Source organism: Lissotriton helveticus, chromosome 7 (assembly GCF_964261635.1).
Source record: "Lissotriton helveticus chromosome 7, aLisHel1.1, whole genome shotgun sequence".
Classification (NCBI taxonomy): Eukaryota; Metazoa; Chordata; class Amphibia; order Caudata; family Salamandridae; genus Lissotriton; species Lissotriton helveticus.
In genome coordinates this window covers 1,355,446,039-1,355,458,632 of record NC_136068.1, presented here as the reverse complement: position 1 = coordinate 1,355,458,632, position 12,594 = coordinate 1,355,446,039, and the positions used below count along the sequence as shown (strand labels likewise).

General features: G+C 46.1%; 1 protein-coding gene across 6 annotated transcripts in view; it reads left to right on the top strand.

The window, feature by feature from the left end:
* Positions 1-12,594, top strand: part of MYH10 (myosin heavy chain 10) — a 1,407,286-nt gene that overhangs the window by 416,513 nt on the left and 978,179 nt on the right. For all 6 annotated transcript variants that reach the window (XM_078654665.1, XM_078654664.1, XM_078654663.1 and 3 more), the window contains one exon: positions 3,395-3,513. In XM_078654665.1, the coding sequence (XP_078510791.1) occupies positions 3,395-3,513 (119 nt within the window). The remainder of the gene's footprint in view (positions 1-3,394; positions 3,514-12,594) is intronic.

The following is a 12,594-nucleotide window of genomic DNA, read 5'->3' as shown; positions in this document are numbered from 1 at the left end:
CAGTACCTGAGCCTTTACAATCTATGCCTGCATGTGTGCAGATTGAGTGGATCTGGCTGAGTGGGTTTGATTTGCTGCCATAAGTTGTGGATGTGATCTTGACTGCTTACCTCCTGTCAACTAAGTCTGTATATTCAGTATTTTGGGCAAAGTTAGTGGCAGCGCACATCAACTTTTTACAGGCTAAGTTGTTGGATGTACTCCCGAAGCCTGTGAACTTCCTGCTATGGGCATTGTAAAGGAATACCATCCAGCTGTACTTAGGAGCCCCAGAGTATGTGTTGGAAAAACTGCAAAGAACACAGAACTGTGCCGCCCGCACTCTTCTACAGATCCCTCGCAGAGAGTCAGTCAAGGCAGGGATCAGATCTCTTCACTGGCTCCCAGTCAGAGAGAGAATAAAATTCAAGGCGCTCTGCATATCACATGAAGCATTTCACAGAGCAAGCCCGGAAATCAACCATTCACTTCTCTCCCCCTACTGCCCTGGAAAAACCCTGCGCTCCACGAATGCACTTCTCGCCGTAGTCCCAAGAATCAAAAAAGCCAGAGCAGGAGGCAGGTCCTTCTCTCTGAACGCTGCCAAACTCTGGAACTCGCTCCCCTTCTCACTTAGAGCCATTCCTACCCCTCTGCACTTCCGCAAAGAACTTAAAACACTCCTATTCAGAAACTAATCCCCCCCTGCTCCCTCCCTTCCTCAGAATCTGTTTTTTTTCCACTACCAGCGCTTGGACGCCTTCGGGCAACAGCCGCGCTCTACAAAACCCCCTCACTTCACTTCACTTCACTTCACTGTTTCTGTGTTTGCCTGACAAGTAGTCTTTGCTCAAGTGACCAATTGTGATTCCTTGTTTTAAATGGTTTACTTATCTGGTCATAAATCAAAAGATAAGAGACCATCTAGCCTGAATCTGTCTCTTCCATCGTCCCCAAGACTAACCGTGCCATCCCTAGGGAAAAATGTACAATATTAGGCAACATTAGCGTTTTCTGTTAGAGGCAATTATCTAAGAAAGAGAAGTGGTAGGTGCCATTTCCTAGGATAAACATAAAGGGTCTCCCTTTGACCCCTGTTCTTCATACTTCATGAAGCCAGTAGATTTGCTAAAGGCTAAGGAAATAACTGCCCTCTTCAATTTATTTTACGAAAGGGAAGGGTGCCAGATGAGAGGAAGGCCGTAAGGGCAACAACTTCTTCCCCTATTTAGATACTAGTGTGCCCCAATTTCATGTATTCATTGTTCAAGAAACTGTTATTTAAAGAGCTGTATACTTTTTTTTTTTTTTAGACCAACAGCTTGACCTATCCCTTACAAACTTGGTTCAGAGCTAGTGATAGTCCAAAGCTGTTCAAACCTTTAAGCACGTCAACAAGCCTCATTTGTGCCACCATTCACGCCACCATTCACAGCTGAAATCTTATTCTTGCGGGATTCCACAGGGGTCACAGCTTGTTTTTAAAAAAAAAAATACTGCACTGCTGTGAATGGTACATCAACTTGTGAAATTTTATATGTATGCTGATGACACATACCTATTTAAATTAAACCTTTGTAAAGCGCCACCACCTCAGCCTTGCAATCTAAACTAGCGCGTACTCTTATAGGGGCTTGGCAGTAATGTTTCAAGGTAAACTCGGTGAAAACTGTGCTGCCGAGCACCATAAATTAAACCTCTGACCTTGATCCTTCTGCTTGAATGACAATCATGGGCCTGTGTCCAACCCAAGCAATACAGTGTGCATCACAATGCAGATCTGTTCCTGGATGGCCCATGTTGCAGGTAGACAGAACTTTTTTCTGGAAGCTACTACTGGTCAAACAGATTATGTCTTTTGTCAATAACACCTACCATGTGCCAGTGATTACAGCACTAGTTCTGTCACATCTTGACTTTGGTAATGCTTGTTGCCTGGATATAGCACATGAAGCCCTAGGTGGTGCAGAATGCTGACCTCCATTTGATAACTGGCAGTTCATGTTTTTCACACAGCTCTCCTATCCTGAGGCAGCTGCAGTGTCTGTCCACAAAGATGGATGTTTTTTTGATGGCCATAGTAATAGTACACCATATTCTCTATGGCATAACATTGCAGTATCTCAAGGCTACATTTTCTTTATATGTACCAGCTAGACCTTTAAGATGTAATGGCCCATTGACTTTCTATATCCTGACATCTCACATGAAGCCCTTTGGAGTCGGGGCTTTCTCAGTGATAGCCTGCAGATAATTTAATAATCTCCTCTGTAAAGTCTGGTTAATTGCCCAACTGCTCCCATTTTGCAAAACACCTAATAAAAGAGACAGGGAGTATTCCATGATCCGGTGTGTGAAAGCCAATAGCGATAATCAAGGAGGTAAGTACACGGTTCTATTGAGGGTTGCAATCTTCCAGCCAATGAAGTTAAAGCGTAGAAGGTTGAGCGGCCTTGCGAGAGGGTTGAAACCACTGAGAGCAGTGGAGGCAGTTGTAGCGTTATCACGCTGATAACTGCCTCTGCAGCTCTCAGCGATTTCAACCCTGCGTACCCCGCGTACTTACCCCCAACTTATTGATTATCGCTATTGGCTTTCACACATCGGATCATGGAATACTCCCCGTCTTTTACTCAATGCGCTTCAGACTTCCAATCCTTAATCATCTCGTAGATACTAGGCTTTTCAGTTATGCAAATTTCCCACTGATATGTTCCGCAATACCAGGATCTAAGAATCCTTCGCCATCTCTATACATATTTTTGAGCGACAGCCTTTTCGTTGATTGCAGGCCCCTGAACTTCTTCCGACAGGCGATTGTCTCAGGCACTATTTGTCTTCTCGTGAAGATGATCCCAGTATTGTGTTAAAAGGATCGAAACGTCGTCCATGTCTTGCACTCTGACATAACCTTATATTTTTTATTAGTATGTGCTAGGATGTTCTAATGTATTTTTTTCTGGCCTAATTAATATAATTATTCTGGCCATTCCTCTTATAAAGCCTGAACTCTTCCCTTTTTAATGTTATATTTGTTCCCACTTGTATGTTTCCTTTTACTCTTTGCATTAAATGATTATGTCCAGTTGCACAGCCAAATATAGACATCCTTGCATTTCTATATATAAAAATCTCTGCATATATTTCCTTGTCGGGGACCATTGTTCCTTTAAAACAAATCACTCCATAACACAACACTTTTTCTTGTTTGTACAGCAAAACACTTTGACATAAATCAACAGATTGGGTGTACTGTAAATTTTGAAATGTAAACAAGTGCTACAGATTACAAAATTAGATCTATTCCGTTCAATACTTTTTGCTTAGTTTCCCTCAATTAGTTGTGTAGTGTTTTAAATGAATCACTCTAGTGAATATTTCAAGTGCTAAAACTTTTGTTGGTTAACCTCCTTAGCTGCTCAGAAACTTTGTCATCTGCTGGGAATGAACGTCATGGAATTTACCCGAGCAATTCTGACTCCACGCATTAAAGTTGGTCGGGACTATGTCCAGAAGGCACAAACTAAAGAACAGGTATGTTCAGGTGGACGTGTGTTTTTTATGTGACTAGCTTCAGCTGTTTCACAGGCAGGTTTATTTGCTTTTCCTCCTCTGTCTCTGAGTGCCCTTCCTTCAAGGGACACTCAAGCTATGAAGTGGAGAATTTGTTTATTATTTGACTAGAGGTATGATTACCTGTATAACTACCCTGTTAAATACTAATGCCATTTTAGAACCTGTTGACAGTAATTTTGTAGCACTCCTCATTCTTGAGATAGCGTATCAACAATGAACTGTGTATCCAGGAAAGATGGTATTACATGATTTTAATAGTTACAGTTTTTTTATCTTTGTCTTCTCATGTTTCATCAGAAATATCTCATCTAGACCAATAATAAGGCAACTATAAAAGTGTGGTAAAGGAAACTATATAACCCTCTAAACTGAATCATTATGTCTTCTCAAGCTTTTGCTGTGTGAATCTTTCTGGGAGTTTTTTTTAGCAAAATGAAAGAACTGAAGAAACAAAAAAAACAAAACTGTTGGACACCAAAGAACTAAAGATGTGGAACATCACAGGGTTTCTCCCGAAGATCTTAGGCTTTTTTCAACTCTATCACACCATGAGGTACCTCAACAGTGTGGCTGAAGAATGTGGGTAGGGCATAGAACACACTCAATTCATATTCTGCCCTAATTGTCACCACCAGTTTACACAAAAGGACAGCCATCAAGTGTGCAACTTGCACCTGTCCAAGGACTTCACAACGGAGGTCAGCGTCACCTAGGTAGAGGAGACATACAGCCTCTATGACACAGAAATGGTGCAGCAACAAGAGTCTAATGCGGAGACAGTCACCGCCAAGAGGGAAAGAGGCATCGTTGAAATATACCCATTGCCAAAGACTGAAGATAGAGGGAACATCGGATATGGAACTGAAGGGGTCTAGTTCCAAAACTAGAGAGCCCACATCCAGCTTGATGTTGGCAGAACTAGAACGGTGGCCCAAAAAGACCTTCCAATCTAGAAGGATAGGGAGGCAAACCCACTAAACCGGCCTCGGCTGTAAAAGGGGGCATGGAGCATGGGAGGGAGAAGTTGTCTTTAGAAAGAGATACTTCAGCGCAGAAAAAGAGTACATCGACTGTTGACGCTCAGAAACAAAATGCTCAACATTAAAAAGAGGCTATTTGAGGCTGCAATGGAATCCTAAATCCAAAGCAAGGTGGAGTATGACAACTCCTTAAGGGAATACAAGATCTACTCCGACCACTGAAGGTAAAACCAGCTGACATTGAGGCTGAAGCCGAAAAGCCAGAGCTAGAAGTCCAGGCAACCCCAGAGCCGGCAAAGAAACAGAAAGACCTTGGAATTTGAGGAGAAATTCGGCAAAAGCCTCTAATGGGGTGGCATATTTGAGGCAGACACCTCGGAGAACTATCAGGATGTCAATTCCGATTTGCGGAAGGAAGGTGTGCACACATACCCTTGCCCATAGGACAACATATCCATACAGAACGTGGTGGTGAAACTAACCTTGGACACCCTCTTGAGGAAGAGCAAGGAGAGTCTTCTTTCCTACTCAAGACTCTATTGTCATCACAACGAAGGAGCCAGTTCCTCTCAATGCTGCCAACGTGCTGGACCTGGGAGCCAGCCACGTTAATATGGAGAGACCGCCTTATGAGTGACTTACGCATATACCAGAGGGAGGTTTGTCTTTGCATTGCTTTAAATGGCTAGCAGTTTAAAACTGCTCTTCCAGTCTGCAGTGTCAGACTGAAAGGCTTTTTTTTCTTGTGTCATGCCGAGTTTGGCAAATCAGCGCTGCAATCCCTGTGGTACCACCTAGCTTACATACCCTGGGTACTATATACTAGGACTTACAGGTAAGCTAGCGTATGCCAATTGGGCATAAGCCAATTCAGCATACACGTTTTAGGATCAGGGCACTGGCACAGAGATCTGGTTATCAGGCTTCAGTGCTCTCTGAGTCGAAAAACCAGCACCATTAGTCCATAAACTTAGGGATGACCATACAAATAGAGGTGTTTCCTTACACACGACATGTGAATCCACAAAGTCGTTGAGCTGCAAACCTACTCTTATAGACAAGTTAGCAATTCAGTTGTAGCCGCATCATATTTAAGCTCTTACTGATGCTAATTCAAGGAGCGAGCGATTGAAGGAGTTGGCAGGTGCTTGGGAATACTGCAACAGCCTGGGAAAAGCTTTCAAAAAACAATTATCCCATGACAGCAAAAACAAGAAAGCCTTTGCGATATCTATTTTCCCTGAACAGCCCCCCTCCACCCCAAACCAAAGTCAAACCACTCTTCTGTATCTCATAGGTAGTAGCATGCGCTGCTGTAGATCACACTCTCTGCATACTCCTTCCATCTAGTATTGGCACATACTCTTGCAAGTTGTTTTTGTGCGACGAAGTCTTGACATATCTTGTAACTTCTGTCTGTAGCCCGTGATTCACCAGGACAAGACTGTCCCTCAGATTGAATCTCACTCCTGCCAAGTTTGGGCATTTATCTCGAGCTCTGGGACAGTTGAGCCACTTCTAAGGTCCTTTTTAGGTCTCGGCCTGTGTAGGCTGCGCTTGCGCAGTCTCGCTGCCGAGATTTTATGTTTTCTAGAGTAGGGGCTTAAACCCGCCCCTCTTCTCCATTGGCTGGCTTTCTAAACGGAGGCCAGCCATTGGAGGAGAGGGGCGTCTGTCTGTTTAAGCCCCGTCTTTTTGGGATTGAGGGGTGTGTTTTTTGTGTTCTTTCTCTCCCTGATGTCGTCGGTACAAAACACGCCCCCCCATCACGCTGCCTGCACGCATCTCTGATTGGTTGACAACTACCAAAATACACTACCATTGGTGTTCCTTATTAACCAATCAGATGGCCGACTGGCGCATGCAGGCAGCGTGAGCAGACTCTTTTTTTTATGGCGGCTGCATTAGTGACTGCATTGAGTACTGTGCCGGACCTTGAAGCGCTGGGTGCCCGGGACCGAAGCTAGGGTGACAGGACCGCGGCTGGGGCGTGGAAGCCTTCGGGACCATGGCGCAGCGGGGAGAGCGCAGCCCTACCCAGGTACAGAGGGGAAACCTGTGTTTTATTTTCATCTTTGCCGCTAGCTTCCGTAATATTTCAGTAACTAACTGAACTTACCACGTTCTAAAATGTCCGAGCGGTACGCATACGTGAAATCTAGAATAGTTCGAACATCTACTGGGTGGTAGACCTTTTATACGGCAGCCATCTTGGGATGGTATATATTCGTAATTAAATCAGGATCAAAACTGCTTCTCAAAGAGAACATTTTTCTAACCGATGTTCCTTAAGTCGATACTGCTTACTTTGATCGGAAACAACGCTACACAAGCGGCCAGCTCTAAGAGTAATTATTGGTTGCTTGTCTTTTCCTGTTGCCACTACTCCAATCTAAGATGGCCCCCATATTCTCGCCGTTCCGTCCGTCAATCCGTCACGCATTTTTATTGGCATCATAACCAGCTTATCAGACAGTAGCTTTTCTTTTCCCACGCCTGCCCCAATGAGTGTAGGAGACAGGGGACTGGATTTCACTTCCCCGCCCCCTGGTGTCTCAAGGTTGAATTTCGTCGAGGAGGAGCATGAATAAGAATCTGTGAGGTAGTGAGAAGAGGCGGAGGGTGTGCTGCTTGGCCGGGGAGAGTGCGGCTGAGGCAGCGAGGGGGTGTGCAGCCTGGACCCCTCCCTCTGCCCATCAATGAATTAGAGGGTCCTTGCGAGCTGCGCCGGCCCCCGGTCTTCCGGGCACTGCTTTGTGTGTCCTCTGGTCTGTAAAGGAGGAGGAAGCGACCGCTCCATGAGCTGCACGGCACTGCTGGCGAGGGGGGCTGGGCCGAGGAGGTAAAGAGAAGCGGTGGTATACGAGAGAGGCTGGCTCTCCCACTGAGAGAGACTTTCTCACCACGGGCACTCCTACCCGTCTTCTCCCTCCCTCTACCCTCCCTTCTCACGTACCTGTCCCACCCAATTTTCCTGCTCCAGAGGCACATTAACATCACAATTGGAGTAGTGCTTTTAGTCCAGAGATTGCCTCATACGCTCTCATCCCAACCCCTCCATAAGAAACCAACACGGCTTCTACCCTCTTGTATGTTCCATTTCAAATCCCTTCCCTTTCGAGACCGCCACATACAAGACTGATTCCTCTCAGAGATACCTGCACTTGAAGCCTCCTCCCCATCAGACCCCAAAGCCCAAATTGCAGGACTGCACTTCCTATTCCAAGCACAGGACCTCCCCTGTAGCTACTGTGCAGCCCCTCCATCCGTGACTGTTGTTGGGATTCTCTACCAGGCTCCCCTCCCCCGGCGGCCCCCCAACCCCTTGAATTCATGTGTCTTCTGTCACGAGTCCGGCCGGCTGCTCCCATGTGAACAGCTTTAAGGTGGAGAACTGGAAGCAGAACCTGCGAGTCATCTACCAGTGCTTCGTGTGGAGCGGCTCCCCCGATACCAGGAAACGCAAGGTGGGTTTTCATTGCACCCTGGCTAACTCCCCCTGCACCCAGGCAGCGGCCTGGCCTCCTGCATTGCTTCACTTCCCCGGGCAGAGAAAGAAAGGAATTGCAGGGGAGGAAGGAGAGTTGAACATCCCAGGGGGTGGGGAGAAGGGGGCGGGCCGGAGAGAAGAGGAGGAAGATGTTATGTGCCGGAGAGTGAAATGCTCAATGCATTGAGCAAGAAGGAGTATTTAGGGGGTGCGGATACCCATGCCTATGTATACATAGCATGTTTACATCCCAACGGGTGGTAGATGGCACATAGCAAGGCTATTAATATTTACACCCCCTCCCTCAAAACGATGTAGATAATTCTGTATTTTAGAAGCAGGCCAGCTATATTATCATGGAATGCAGTGTGGTTGATTGGGGCGCCGAATTTGGAGAAGATTGATGAATGCTTGGGCCCTTTAACATCTGGGGGTCTTGCTGTGCTTGAACAGGGACCACAGCACCCACGGTAGTGGGGGCGATGCTTGCGAAGTGCTACTCGCAGCACATAGGATAGTGCAGGGGTCATGATGCATGGTGGTTAGCATGTGCAGGAAATATGTCTTGATATGATATGGGGATTGTTGAGCCAAACGGGCAGATAGGTAATTGGCACAGGCAGGCGTCCTCAGATGTGACAGACGCAATTGGCTTCGGTGGGCAGCCATCGGAACATGAGACGTGTGCTTACGACAGGCTGAAACGATGATGCAGGTGGCACGTACATTACATGTGTCAAACGCAGGGGACCATATGTGACTAGTGTATTACGGTCTGGAGTGTGTGTGTGTGTGTGGCTCTGTCTGTGTGTCTGTGGCTCTGTGTGTCTGTGGCTCTGTGTGTGTGTGTGGCTCTGTGTGTGTGTGTGTGTGGCTCTGTCTGTGTGTGTGTGGCTCTGTGTGTGTGTGGCTCTGTGTGTGTGTGTGTGTGTGGCTGTGTATGTGTGTGTGTAGCTCTGTGTGTGTGGCTATGTGTGTGTGTGTGTGTGTGTGTGGCTCTGTCTGTGTGTGTGTGGCTCTGTCTGTGTGTGTGTGGCTCTGTCTCTGTGTGTGTGTGTGGCTCTATCTGTGTGTGTGGCTCTGTCTCTGTGTGTGTGTGTGGCTCGGTGTGTTAGTGTGTGTGTGTGGATCTGTCTGTGTGTGTGTGTCTGTGTGGCTCTGTCTGTGTGGCTCTGTGTGTAGCTCTGTGTGTGTGTGTGTGGCTCTGTGTGTGTGGCTCTGTGTCCTCTAATACTCTCTAATGCTCACCTATTGCCATTGTAAATGACAATACCATTTATTTATGTTTTTAAAAAACCAAACAATGAAAGAAATGCCATTTGCAATGCCAATAGCTCTAACTTTAACAAAGCCGAGACCATTGCATTGTAAATGCTTGTTCCTTTCAGTTGTCGATGGTCACCATCCAGCATCTGAAGACTCCTCACACATCCTGCACCGCCTTTTTCCACTCCTACCTCAGCAGTGAGGTTTTCAAACTCTGGGTTTATGAGAATGACTCTTGGCAGGCATGAAGAATACATTGGGCAGCACAGAAATAAAGTGCAATTTGAAATTCATGTAGTCAGACGATCCTCAGGTGTGCAGTCTGACGCCCTCAAGACCATGTAGTCGAGCTGTTCAGCCTACCATACTGTAATGAATGTGCTTTTCACTAAAAGGACACACCCGAACCCTGCACTCCCACTTTGGAGGCAAATATACCACTGCATCTTCAAATAATACACTTTGAGCAGCACTCCTTTTTAGGCAAGGCAAGAAAACAAATTCAGGTGCATTTAGAATAACACACACACGATTATTAATGCAATGTTCAGAATAGTAGGCCAAATATATGAGTAAATGCCGATTCCCAAGTATCAAATGACTCAAATTAATAATTAGAATAAAATGTAGTTTATACAAGTAGCAAAGAGTAGAAAATATATATAAAATGGTTAGGAACACCTCACTGATCGATTAAGCAACATCCTTCTCAACTCAAGCTGGGAGAGCCCTTCACCAGCCCAGGAAGGAGTTTGATCGGGACTCGAATTCCGTCACCTCCACAGCAGTACATCTATTCTGTGGCGAGCTTCCACCTGGCCCCTGAAGGCTCCCAGCTTTAATACCATTACTCACCGTGAGGCAAAGCTTCTAGAAAACCTTGCCCCATCTCATGAGAAAGAACCGAGCTGGCTGTACCAGTCTGCGTCAAGGCCAAGACGGAGGCTGGCCAAGCTCCCGTATTTTTACTTCGAAGCAGAGTTGCACATTCTGCAGATAATATCCAGTTAACTCTGGTCCGTGAGTGGGAAAAACAAGTGAGGAGTAGAAACATGCCCTCCCCACTTTGCAGCTACGCGTAAGCAGCAAGGCAAAGCCAGAAAACAAGATGACATGAGGCCATGTCAAAGCCAATAGTAAGAACTCATAATTCTCATAACCCAAACAACTTTCAAGCACTGCTGTGCACGCACAAAAGCTGAAGCAAGGCAAAGTCCGAAAACAAGATGACATGAGGCCATGTCAAAGCCAATAGTAGGGACTCCTCAATGTACAACACAATACACATTTCTGCACAACTGCCTATAGCATCACATACTTTATCTCTCAATGTCCTATAGCATCACATACTTTATCTCTCGATGTACCACACCGAGCACATGTGTGCACCACTGCTCACAACACTGCACTTCGACATTCCACACCTCTCTCTCCCACTCACGCCTTCAAATGCACATCCCACACCTTCTGTTCTTGGCAAGACTGTTCTACCCCATGACAGCTCCCACTGAAAGACAGCAAGATTACAAAAAAGAAGAGAAGCAGGCATATGCAGAACCGTCTCATATATCCAGGCTAGGATAATATAACACCCTCAAGTCAGTTAAAATGATGGTAGTTGAAGGTCACCATAGGGTGCCAAACCACAAGAGTTCCTCTTTCACTACACACACTTTCAAGAGTAAAAACACTATTTGAGTGAGCATCATTGAGCATGTTACATGATGCAGTGACAAGTCTCTACTGATACTTTGTTCGCCATCTGCTCTGAGCACACAGAGGAGGTTTATGCCACACCCGGCATCCCTGCAGGTCGGGAAGAGTGAAGACCCAAAACCCTCTTCTCTGTGCGCTGTGATATTTAAGAGCAGCCTTTTGAGCTACAGGAAAAACCTCGCCCACTCCCAGAAAACTTGAGTATACACCCTCTGGAGTTTGACCTTGAAAACAGTCTCAACCAGAGGCTGAGAACAACTCCAGCGGGAGTCTGTTTCGAGCCCGGAGGTTGAGGTTGAGAATGAAGCATTGACTGTCGAGTTCTACCTTTAAATGCAACCTGATCGGCATAGAGAGCCTGCCTCAGCTTTGAAAATGCCTTGACGGAAGGGCTCTGATAGTCAAACCACCCCTCCCTCCACCTCTCACCTGCTTGAACATGAGGGCCAGACCATCCACCTTCAGGACCAAATCAGCTTAGAGGTTGACTCAAAGGAAACTTCTAATGCTGGTTTTGGCACCAAGTGAGCCCACTCCATCTATCAAGCTCCCAGAAGAACTCTATGTTAGGCAGTGAAAGAATACCTATATATCCCTCTTTGCAGGAAGATTTTAGCATGTCCTTTCCAACAGGAGTCGCAGCAGTCCAGGCAACATCCCAGAAAAAAGAGGAGGCTGACCTCTGAGGAGGAAATCTCAGAGGAGTTAAGAGTTTTTTTTGTTTTTGCAGTTTTATATAGCGCGAACTAGACCCGAACCGAATCAGGTATCAGAGCGCTTTACATATTTTTCCAGTTACTTTACATTTTTACGTTTTCCAGTTACTTTCATTTTAGGCACGGGGAGATTAAGTGATTTGCCCAGAATCACAGGAGGTTTTATCAGGAGTTCTATCCCAAAGAAGAGCATATACCAAGCCTTTAGCCCTGTTCCACAACCTCTATCTACCCCACAAGGTTTACTAAGACACCATTCAGGACTACCACTGTCGCCTCTTGAGTGTGTACTGTCTTTTCACACTGATAAAGACCACAGTAGTCCTTCTGATCCTCAGGATCCATACTTTGACCTTGCACTAACTAGGGAGGGTGACAACCCATGGGAGGACTACAATACAATACAAACCTACACAACTGCATATATATCTACCTATCTATATCACCTCTTGATGACACTGTAGCTTTTCAAGCTCTAATCCACAGGGCGTCAAACCAGCATATGGTCACGTTACATTTAGTGTAATTTTCTGCTTCCATTCCTTCAGTAATTTGCCTTCCCTGGAAAGGATACACTTGCCATTCTATTCAGTGTTTATGAATATGAATGAAGATCCCCTTCAAATCTTTGACCTGTAACACCAGTTAGTCATCTGCATCTGGTGGGAGCTTTCTTGTACCACGTGTGGAGGGCTGTTTGCTGTTTGCCGTTTTGGACCCTGTTGTTGGGTTGGCTTGACCGGCCACTACGCCACACCTCGCGGCCCCCGCTCCGCGGGAGCTGCTCGCCCCACACTGAACTTTGGTGCTCTGACCCTCCCTGGACCCCGACTACCGTGGACCTGCCAGGAACCATTCGCCCCATTTACGG